Raw genomic sequence first — 11,540 nt, 5'->3', positions numbered from 1 at the left:
CCACTGAAGCTCCTCCCAGGCTTTCGGGGACAGTGGAATCAGGTGGTCGTAAAAAAACCTTTTTTGCAGGTAATAGATCTTTAACAATTGTAAGACCCTGTAATGGAGGGGACCTGGAAAGATTGCCTGGATAGATGACGCTAGGAGGCCCACAATCCAAATCTAACACCATTAACGAGATCAACTGTTTGGACAGTGTGGAAGTTCTCTCCCTCTTTATGGACCTGATCTTTGTCATGGGAAGCAAAAGCTGAGCAGAAACTGAATCTCTCTGAAATCCCAAGAACTCTATCTTTTGGGCCGGGATAATCATGGACTTTTTGATATTTATTACAAAGCCTAACTCCTGAAGCAGGGATATTGTCCACTCCAAGTGAGTGAGGTGGAGGTCCTGATCCTGGGCCAGGATCGGCATATCGTCGAGGTAAACTATCAACCTCACTCCCATTTCTCGTAAGTGCATTATCACCGGTTTTAACAGTTTGATGAACACCCAAGGTGCTGAAGACAGGCCGAAGGGAAGTGAGCGATAATGGTACCATTGCCCTTTCCAGGAAAATTGAAGGAATTTTCGGTGGGAGGGGCAGATGGGGACTGTGAGGTAGGCGTCCTTCAGATTTAACCGTACCATCCAATCTTGTTCAACAGGAGATCTCTCAACAGATGAATCCCCTCCATCTTGAAATGCCTATATACCACATAGGGATTGAACTCCCTGAGATTTAACAACAATCTCTGGCCTCCTCCTTTCTTTTGGACCAGGAAAACGTTGCTGCAAAAACCTCTGGGAAGGAAGGGCCCTGCAGCAATGACTTGCATGGTCAAAAGCTCTTGCAGCTCGCAATCTATAAAAGCTTGCTCTTGTAGGGAAAAAAGTAGAGGACGGGGAGGGTTCAGCTGACACGGGGAGCCCAACAGCTCTATCTGATAACCCTGGACTGTGTGGAGAACCCACGCATCCGTGGTCAGTTGTGTCCAATTTGTCAGAAAATGAAACAATCTGCCCCCTAGGGGAATCATTGGAAAAAATTGGGGACTTACCAGATGACTGGGTGTCGAAATTTTTGTAGCCTTTATTGACACCTCTGTTGAAACGTCCTCGGAAACCACGGGATCTCGATGGGTAGAAGCCTGCCTGGTCAGGCTCTTGGGTATATCCCCTGCGTCGAGGGGCGAAACCTTGTTGGTGACTGGGATTGACGTAGCGGCCGGTCGAGCGTCCTCTGCCACGCCCGGCCCTACCAGAGACCTGATGAAGAACTCTTTTAAGAGAAGACTGGGATTTGTCCAGAGAGGCGAATGTACTGACAAACTTGGCAATGTCTTTCATGAACTTATCGCCAAACAGGTGCCCTTCCGCCAACAGACCTGGCTCAGCTGTCGCCAATTCAACTAGTTCAGGGTCGTTGCGCAACAAGACGGACTTCTGTCGTTCAGAAGCGAGGGCGCAATTGGCGTTACCAAGCATGCAGATAGCTCTCTGGGTCCATCGGCAAGGACCTCAGGGTGAATGGCTGCACCCGTTTCCTGAGCCTCAGGGGTGTGGAAATTTGTCAAAAATCTACTTGGCCAATGGACAAAGTTTTACAGAAATCTACTTGTCCTGGGAAGATATCTGCTGTTCCCACCTATTCCATAAATCACTATGGTGGGTCTGCACGGCGAGAACCTGCACTGTAATCAGTGCAACATACTGTGCAACATTATTTCAAGCGCAAGTCCAATTATGCAGTACATGGTCATGCATCCTTAAATGCAACTGTTGTAGTGGCAGGTTGTACAGTATGTGGGTGGATGTGTCAGTGTGCACTGCTCCCAATTATCAACCAGTATGCATGTGACAAAATTTCAATAGTAGAGAGAGTACCTAAAGACCGTCTATGCCACGTATACTTCAATTACTTCAATTAATGTAGTCAATTACCAGTCTGCACTGTGTCGGAATATGAACCTGTAGGACAGAAGGGTGTTCTTCATCCTAGGGCGAACTCATAGCTGTCCAGCTTCAAATATACTCACATGTGAACATGATCTGATAAACGTGTGGATAGGAATAACTGCACTTTTTGGAAGAGCTTATGAACTATTCCTGGGGCAACCAAAATGGTGTGGTTCACTGAGGCAGCATCCACAAGTACAAATTCACAAGAGGCAGTACTGGGCAGTTAAATCAATCTCTCCTTTTACATTCCTGGGCAGGTGAGGTGTGATTATACTACTGTGCACTCACTGATAAATCTCCACATTCTTCTCCCACACAAGGAGCATATGCAGCACAGGCAGTAGCAACAGGGTTCTCTTGTGCACAGTAGTGGTATAGTAATGGAACCGGAAGAGTAAGCTCCGAAAACATGAATAGGTGCAGCTCCACAATAGATGTGCAAGTTTGTCTCACTTAAATTTGTGAAGAGTTCACTTTTTTTCTTTAAAATCCAAGTTCTCTGCCACTTGTCTCTCTCATTCCAATGTCCCCAGCCCCCCACTGCCCACCCAGATGTGCCAGTTATATTCTTGGAAACTCCTGTAATTCTGTTGGCGGATGCTGACATACGAGTATTGGTAAGCCTGGTGAAAGATAAGGCTTTAACGTTGCAGCAAAGTGTGCAATCAGTTGGGTTTTTCAGAAGCTGAGCGTTCTGAGGGTCTAAGTGATGATGCTAGGATATTTCGAAATGGGCATATGCATAAAGAAGGCACAAAGTCCAGCACACTGGACAAACGCTACTTGTCAAATCATGTAGGGAAAGAAAAACAATCCTTTATGTCTACATAGGATGAATACTCACACAGGGGGCAGTGTCAATTTTCCTTGGATCTGGTAGGGGCTCATTTTTACTGCTGACGTAACTGTGCAACAAAAATGCAATACAGCGGTTGCATAAAATTAAGGTGGGAATATTGTATAATTTCATGCAGTTGTCAATAAAACGAGATTGTGAGACCTACAAATGTAAATTCTGATAATTTCTGCTTTATATTGAACTCGGTTCTGCAATTTTTGCCATTTTACATCGTTGCAAATGACAGATGGTCCCCCACTGATGGCAGGTCCTGTGTATGTGCGTGATCTATAACAGAGTCACTCTAATAATGAGATTCTACAGCTGAGACGATTTCCTCATAATTTGCCACATAATCATGCTGCCTAAACTGCATATTTTAACAAAAATGTTGATTCTAGCTCAAATAGATCAAAAGTTTCTAAAAAAGAGGGTATACCATCCTGCCACACAGTGAAAAGCCCATGACAAGTAGTGAGGTCACTTTTACATTGCTATTGCTGTATTTGGGTGTTAATCTGAAAGTAATAAGGCAAAACATTTATACTGACAGTGTTAACGTATACAGATGTAAAAAACATGAAGTAATACGATAAACAAAAATGTGCTGCATTCTGCTACATAATTCTACATTTTTTGGCCACATAATTTAGTCAACCCTGCGCATAATTTAGACCTTCTCTGCAGCTTCATTACAGAGGCTCTGTTTATTTAGCACAAACTGCCAGAGCACTTTGCATGGTGGGGGCTGTTTACAGTAGGTAGAGGAGACGGGAAATGCAACCAAATAGAGGTACAGGGCGGCGAACAGGAATGAGCCCAAAATTTGAAGAATAACCGGTTTCTTGCCAGATTAAGTCTGTAAAATTGACACGGACGTGAGGCTCTTCCTCTGCTGCAGTGGCAAGGTTGGAAAATGAAGTGGGGGCACTGATTAAGCGAGAAGCAGTGAGGGAAGGTGGAGGTAATGGAATAAGGAAAAGGCAAGAAAGACTGTGGGGGATGGTATTAGGAACGGAGACTGCAGGCAAAAATGTGACATTGCGATGTTTCAGACACCAAGAGTGGCCCACGTTTCAGTGAACTGTGTGAAATACACTGCACACATAACATTGCCTGGAATGAGAAGATTCTTTCTGCCTGCTTCATTATGTGGCCTTTCTTTTATTCAAATTCAGCTTTATTTTTTAACCCCAGGAAAAAAGATGCCGTTTAAAAAATGTTTCCATTTACAGCGCACGCATAATCTTGCAAGGCTGCCTTTTCTGTAAGACTGCCAGGTGTTAAAGTATATTGGTTAACTCCGTGCCCCCGAATGCGACCTCGTCCATAAAAGCAGACTGGCAAAGTAAAGGTCAATGTCTCTAAATAGTGAGACTCCATTTGTTGTGTTTTCAGTCATTATGAAAGCTGAACTGGTTGCATTGTAATAGGCGCCTGCCGCGCCTCATTGATCAGCCCATAGCAGTGGAGAAGTTCCCGCCTTACTGTAAATTATTCCACACATTTGACCCTGCCCCCACGCCCACTGATAACAGTCCATTCCATGGAGCATAACACTTAACATACTTTTCTTAAGGCTCTGACCGCTGCAAAACCCATTATCAGGTTGACTCGCCTGCTGGTGAAGTATTCACTGTGTCAGAGACGGCGACTTTCCGCTCCCGATTCCAGGAAGTGCCTCGCAGCGCACCAAAGATGAGTGGACTGCCCTGGACGGATCCCAATGGACAGGGCGATCGAGCCCTGCATCAATCAGTGACAGAGAGACCACAAGGCCAACCGGCCCGCAGCGCTGGGACCCAGACAGAGGCAAATGTGTTTCGTGCCTCAGCGCCCGCCATTTCATGTTCAGCAGCCGGGTTCTAAGAGCAGGTGGGCTGAACCAGTGTGGAACTCACGCTAGAACACTGACGTCTAGCGTAAGACTCCCCCAGCCAATCACTGACTAGATAGAGCCCAGTCATGGGCTTCCAGCCAGTCAGAGGCCTCCAAAGGCTTTTCAATTGCCTGTGAGCCCCAGAGCGCCCGCAGCTCATTTCTTTTTTGTGATTTAATGTCTGCTTGTCCGCCGGACAAAATAGACAATAAATCTTCTTGCCCTTCATAAAATTCTTGTTGGTTCGGGCGTCGGGCGATACGATTCCCCCACCCCTGACAGGGGTGTGGAAATTTGTCAAAAATCTACTTGGCCAATGGACAAAGTTTTACAGAAATCTACTTGTCCTGGGAAGATATCTGCTTGCCCCACCTATTCCATAAATCACTATGGTGGGTCTGCACGGCGAGAACCTGCACTGTAATCAGTGCAACATACTGTGCGACATTATTTCAAGCGCAAGTCCAATTATGCAGTACATGGTCATGCATCCTTAAATGCAACTGTTGTAGTGGCAGGTTGTACAGTATGTGGGTGGATGTGTCAGTGTGCACTGCTCCCAATTATCAACCAGTATGCATGTGACAAAATTTCAATAGTAGAGAGAGTACCTAAAGACCGTCTATGCCACGTATACTTCAATTACTTCAATTAATGTAGTCAATTACCAGTCTGCACTGTGTCGGAATATGAACCTGTAGGACAGAAGGGTGTTCTTCATCCTAGGGCGAACTCATAGCTGTCCAGCTTCAAATATACTCACATGTGAACATGATCTGATAAACGTGTGGATAGGAATAACTGCACTTTTTGGAAGAGCTTATGAACTATTCCTGGGGCAACCAAAATGGTGTGGTTCACTGAGGCAGCATCCACAAGTACAAATTCACAAGAGGCAGTACTGGGCAGTTAAATCAATCTCTCCTTTTACATTCCTGGGCAGGTGAGGTGTGATTATACTACTGTGCACTCACTGATAAATCTCCACATTCTTCTCCCACACAAGGAGCATATGCAGCACAGGCAGTAGCAACAGGGTTCTCTTGTGCACAGTAGTGGTATAGTAATGGAACCGGAAGAGTAAGCTCCGAAAACATGAATAGGTGCAGCTCCACAATAGATGTGCAAGTTTGTCTCACTTAAATTTGTGAAGAGTTCACTTTTTTTCTTTAAAATCCAAGTTCTCTGCCACTTGTCTCTCTCATTCCAATGTCCCCAGCCCCCCACTGCCCACCCAGATGTGCCAGTTATATTCTTGGAAACTCCTGTAATTCTGTTGGCGGATGCTGACATACGAGTATTGGTAAGCCTGGTGAAAGATAAGGCTTTAACGTTGCAGCAAAGTGTGCAATCAGTTGGGTTTTTCAGAAGCTGAGCGTTCTGAGGGTCTAAGTGATGATGCTAGGATATTTCGAAATGGGCATATGCATAAAGAAGGCACAAAGTCCAGCACACTGGACAAACGCTACTTGTCAAATCATGTAGGGAAAGAAAAACAATCCTTTATGTCTACATAGGATGAATACTCACACAGGGGGCAGTGTCAATTTTCCTTGGATCTGGTAGGGGCTCATTTTTACTGCTGACGTAACTGTGCAACAAAAATGCAATACAGCGGTTGCATAAAATTAAGGTGGGAATATTGTATAATTTCATGCAGTTGTCAATAAAACGAGATTGTGAGACCTACAAATGTAAATTCTGATAATTTCTGCTTTATATTGAACTCGGTTCTGCAATTTTTGCCATTTTACATCGTTGCAAATGACAGATGGTCCCCCACTGATGGCAGGTCCTGTGTATGTGCGTGATCTATAACAGAGTCACTCTAATAATGAGATTCTACAGCTGAGACGATTTCCTCATAATTTGCCACATAATCATGCTGCCTAAACTGCATATTTTAACAAAAATGTTGATTCTAGCTCAAATAGATCAAAAGTTTCTAAAAAAGAGGGTATACCATCCTGCCACACAGTGAAAAGCCCATGACAAGTAGTGAGGTCACTTTTACATTGCTATTGCTGTATTTGGGTGTTAATCTGAAAGTAATAAGGCAAAACATTTATACTGACAGTGTTAACGTATACAGATGTAAAAAACATGAAGTAATACGATAAACAAAAATGTGCTGCATTCTGCTACATAATTCTACATTTTTTTGGCCACATAATTTAGTCAACCCTGCGCATAATTTAGACCTTCTCTGCAGCTTCATTACAGAGGCTCTGTTTATTTAGCACAAACTGCCAGAGCACTTTGCATAGTGGGGGCTGTTTACAGTAGGTAGAGGAGACGGGAAATGCAACCAAATAGAGGTACAGGGCGGCGAACAGGAATGAGCCCAAAATTTGAAGAATAACCGGTTTCTTGCCAGATTAAGTCTGTAAAATTGACACGGACGTGAGGCTCTTCCTCTGCTGCAGTGGCAAGGTTGGAAAATGAAGTGGGGGCACTGATTAAGCGAGAAGCAGTGAGGGAAGGTGGAGGTAATGGAATAAGGAAAAGGCAAGAAAGACTGTGGGGGATGGTATTAGGAACGGAGACTGCAGGCAAAAATGTGACATTGCGATGTTTCAGACACCAAGAGTGGCCCACGTTTCAGTGAACTGTGTGAAATACACTGCACACATAACATTGCCTGGAATGAGAAGATTCTTTCTGCCTGCTTCATTATGTGGCCTTTCTTTTATTCAAATTCAGCTTTATTTTTTAACCCCAGGAAAAAAGATGCCGTTTAAAAAATGTTTCCATTTACAGCGCACGCATAATCTTGCAAGGCTGCCTTTTCTGTAAGACTGCCAGGTGTTAAAGTATAATGGTTAACTCCGTGCCCCCGAATGCGACCTCGTCCATAAAAGCAGACTGGCAAAGTAAAGGTCAATGTCTCTAAATAGTGAGACTCCATTTGTTGTGTTTTCAGTCATTATGAAAGCTGAACTGGTTGCATTGTAATAGGCGCCTGCCGCGCCTCATTGATCAGCCCATAGCAGTGGAGAAGTTCCCGCCTTACTGTAAATTATTCCACACATTTGACCCTGCCCCCACGCCCACTGATAACAGTCCATTCCATGGAGCAAAACACTTAACATACTTTTCTTAAGGCTCTGACCGCTGCAAAACCCATTATCAGGTTGACTCGCCTGCTGGTGAAGTATTCACTGTGTCAGAGACGGCGACTTTCCGCTCCCGATTCCAGGAAGTGCCTCGCAGCGCACCAAAGATGAGTGGACTGCCCTGGACGGATCCCAATGGACAGGGCGATCGAGCCCTGCATCAATCAGTGACAGAGAGACCACAAGGCCAACCGGCCCGCAGCGCTGGGACCCAGACAGAGGCAAATGTGTTTCGTGCCTCAGCGCCCGCCATTTCATGTTCAGCAGCCGGGTTCTAAGAGCAGGTGGGCTGAACCAGTGTGGAACTCACGCTAGAACACTGACGTCTAGCGTAAGACTCCCCCAGCCAATCACTGACTAGATAGAGCCCAGTCATGGGCTTCCAGCCAGTCAGAGGCCTCCAAAGGCTTTTCAATTGCCTGTGAGCCCCAGAGCGCCCGCAGCTCATTTATTTTTTGTGATTTAATGTCTGCTTGTCCGCCGGACAAAATAGACAATAAATCTTCTTGCCCTTCATAAAATTCTTGTTGGTTCGGGCGTCGGGCGATATGATTCCCCCACCCCTGTGAGCCTGCAATGCCAATTCAAGGATCTTTGCTGAGGACCGGAAATATCCAAAACCTTGTCTTGACACGCCCGAAGGACTCGGTCTATACCCTTCTTGGGGTCCTTTTTGTACTTTTTCAGAAAGGTGGTCATTGAAGAATCTATGTCAGGGGTAACTGCCACCTTATGTGCTAGGTCTGGTGGTGGGGCATTCGGACTTCAAGCGTGCTTTCACTTCTTTGTCAAAACCTTTCCTAAGGTGAAGTTGCATATACTCTGCTACTGCGGGTGGGGTAACCCAGTCCGTGGAACGGGGGTGGACAATGTCGGAGGGATCAAAAGAAAAAGGGGAGGGAAGGGTGGGCAAGGAAGAGTGTTTGCGCTTCTTGGCGCGCTTACCGGGTTTGGAATCCTGAGAGGAATCAGTATCTGTGCCTGCGTCACTTGTGGTGTCTGGTACAGTGCTCGGGGGGGGGCTGGGGAAGAGTAGGCAGGGTGTCCTCTAAGGCCTATTCCTTGGATTTATAGAGAGAGGAGTAAACTTTGGCGTGTGGCCATGGTAGGCCCTCCAGTTCGGGGGTAGAGGGGCTGGGGAAGGGCTACCAGAGGAGGCAGGGTTACCTGAAACTAGTCGATCCAGACGTTGACTAATGCGTAGAGGGCGGAGGACAGGACCTTGTCCAGCTTAGCGTCCAATTTTTTATCAATAATATCGTCCATGGACTCATCGTAGTAGTACCCTGCATCCTCGGGGTCCTCACATGCAACAACCTCTTCCTGGTAGACTTCACGTCTGACATCTCAGCTCTATAAGTGATAGAAAACTCAGGTCCGCAGAGGGAAGCTTAATTATACAGCCCAATAAGGTCCCCAGACCCTGGGCATCAGGTAGGAGCAAAAAGCTGGAGCAAAGTGGGCCAAAAGGTACCAAAAGTGCTCCTGGCCGATAGGACTAACAGAGGGGTTGGCCCCTGACTGCCTAATCGGGCTCAGGGCCTCAAAAAATTTGTTTCTGCCACTCCTGGGCTATTTACAGGTAAGGGTTAACTGTGCATGCCATGCAGTGACAAGCGCTATAAAAATCAAGCCCCGGTACCGGCTCCACCGTCTGCCGGCGTGTGGGATCCCTATTCATCCCGGGAGAAGGCGTCACACCAGCTCTGTCAGTCGGGGCCTCACGCACACACTGGCGCGTGCAGGCTCCCGAGACGCACGCACAGACTCCAGTCGGGTCTTCAGCGTGCGTCTCGCTCCTTCGCAGGAGGGGCCAGATCCCGATAGCGCCTATTAAACTAATGCTGCTCGGCTCCGCGCGGGAGTCGGAGCGGCGGGGGGGCAATAATTTAAAGTTAAAAACGAAAACAGCGCAACACGCACTGTGATACGGCAGTGAAAGTCCAAATGAAGGCGCGCGTGTCGCCGCCGCTAAGCCACAACTAGTAAGCTACAATCAGTATGCAGTATAAACATTAAGCATTAACACAACAACGAAATACCAATAAAGGCAAATTGGGTCAAAGACAAAATAATGAGGCACTTATCTTGACAGCGGAGCAGCAGAGGAAGCCAAGATGGTGTCTCATTATTTTGTAGTATGTAATGTGTGATTATTGGTCGTTACAGGAGGCGTGGTTCAAAGCCTCATGGAAAATGAAGTTTTTACTAAATGTTACTGTTTTTTCATTGGCTGCTGTGAGTCAGTAAAGAAATTGAGACAGCATAATCCTCGCCTCTGGTCCTGGTATAGAATTTTGGCTTCCCGCACTTTCAATCCCTCAAATCGCTCTGTTTTCTGGTTATAATTCTGCTCAGTGTTTGTTTATCTTCACTATTTCTACATGTCTAAACAGGGCTTTCAGTGGGATGAAATAACTGGGGGGGCAGGGTCTCTCAAAGGGGCGTTGCCAATGTAATTAAGAGTGTGGCTTAAAAACAGATATGCTCAAAATCTGTGTTTAGAGTAGTATTCCAACCAACTTGTATTTAGCTGCTTTTGTCATTACACCCAAGCATTCCAATGCAATAAATCTCGCATTTTCGAAACTTTGACCTATTGGCATTGTAAATGACAATGGCTTTTATTTATGTGCACTTTGTACTTATAGTCGTTGCTTGCAGGTTTTCAAAACATAAAAAATAAAAGGCATTGTCATTTACAATACCAATATCTCAAAATCTCGAAAATGCGAGACCTATTGCATTGCAAATGCTTGTTAGGACTTGTACCCTGTTGTGTGACATTTCTGGGTGCAATAACAAAAAACTCACTGACGGGCAGCCAAATGCTGATAAGTTGGCACGTTTTGTGAAGCGCAGAATAATTTTGCTTACATGTTTTAATCCACACCCTTAAATTACGTAGGCTCGCCTCGGGGAAAGTGTTCTTATTTACTCTTATTTGGCGTATGTATCTCTTTAAGAGATTCCTCACCTTCTTCATTCCACGTAAAGAATGTTTAGGCGACGTGACTCCCACCCTGAATCGCGCTAAGAATTCTCGTTTAACCTTATTGTGTGATCCTAGAATCGCCACTCCATCGTCTACTGTTTCGGCCTTTACACTGTGAAGACGATAGCTCTATAATTAGGCAATCTATATAGATTAAATTGCAATGTGGCGAACTTTCATACTCCAGTTCCTAGCGGGCGAGTTCTGTAGGTGGGGAAGGATATGAGAGCAGAGGGGCTCGGATGGCCGCGGTGCACTGTTGCTTCCGTTGTTGTTGCACGGCTGGCTGCGCGTCCTCGCCCTCCCTCCCTCCACCTGTCGCAGTGTCCCCGGCGCGCAGGCTCCGCCCCTTCATCCCCTCTTCAGCAGGGGCAGAGCATCCCGGGTCCGCAGACGCAGCGCGAGCACTGGAGTAACGGCAGACAGGATACCCTCCGCGGACAGACAGCCATGGCCACCCCTCTGACGGACAGCGAGAAGAGGAAGCAGATAAGCGTGCGCGGCCTCGCCGGCCTGGGCGACGTGACCGAGGTCAGGAAGAGCTTCAACCGCCACCTGCACTTCACCCTGGTCAAGGACCGCAACGTCTCCACCCCCCGGGATTACTACTTCGCCCTCGCGCACACCGTCAGGGACCACCTGGTGGGCCGCTGGATCCGCACGCAGCAGTATTACTACGAGAAGGACCCCAAGGTGAGCCGCCCCTCTCACCACCCCACATCGACTCAAGAGCCCTGTGGGCCATAAAGCTCTTATCTATATACGAAACA

At 46.5% G+C, this 11,540-nt stretch overlaps 1 protein-coding gene across 1 annotated transcript in view; it reads left to right on the top strand.

Moving 5' to 3' along the window:
• Positions 1-11,027: 11,027 nt before the first annotated feature.
• Positions 11,028-11,540, top strand: part of PYGB (glycogen phosphorylase B) — a 567,212-nt gene continuing 566,699 nt past the window's right edge. Inside the window, exon 1 of the mRNA XM_085612338.1 lies at positions 11,028-11,463. Coding sequence (XP_085468464.1) covers positions 11,221-11,463 — 243 coding nt within the window. The 5' untranslated portion in view covers positions 11,028-11,220. The remainder of the gene's footprint in view (positions 11,464-11,540) is intronic.

This window comes from Triturus cristatus, chromosome 6, assembly GCF_964204655.1.
Source record: "Triturus cristatus chromosome 6, aTriCri1.1, whole genome shotgun sequence".
Classification (NCBI taxonomy): Eukaryota; Metazoa; Chordata; class Amphibia; order Caudata; family Salamandridae; genus Triturus; species Triturus cristatus.
Note: the sequence above shows the minus strand (reverse complement) of the source record. Positions and strands in the feature narration are given on the sequence as shown.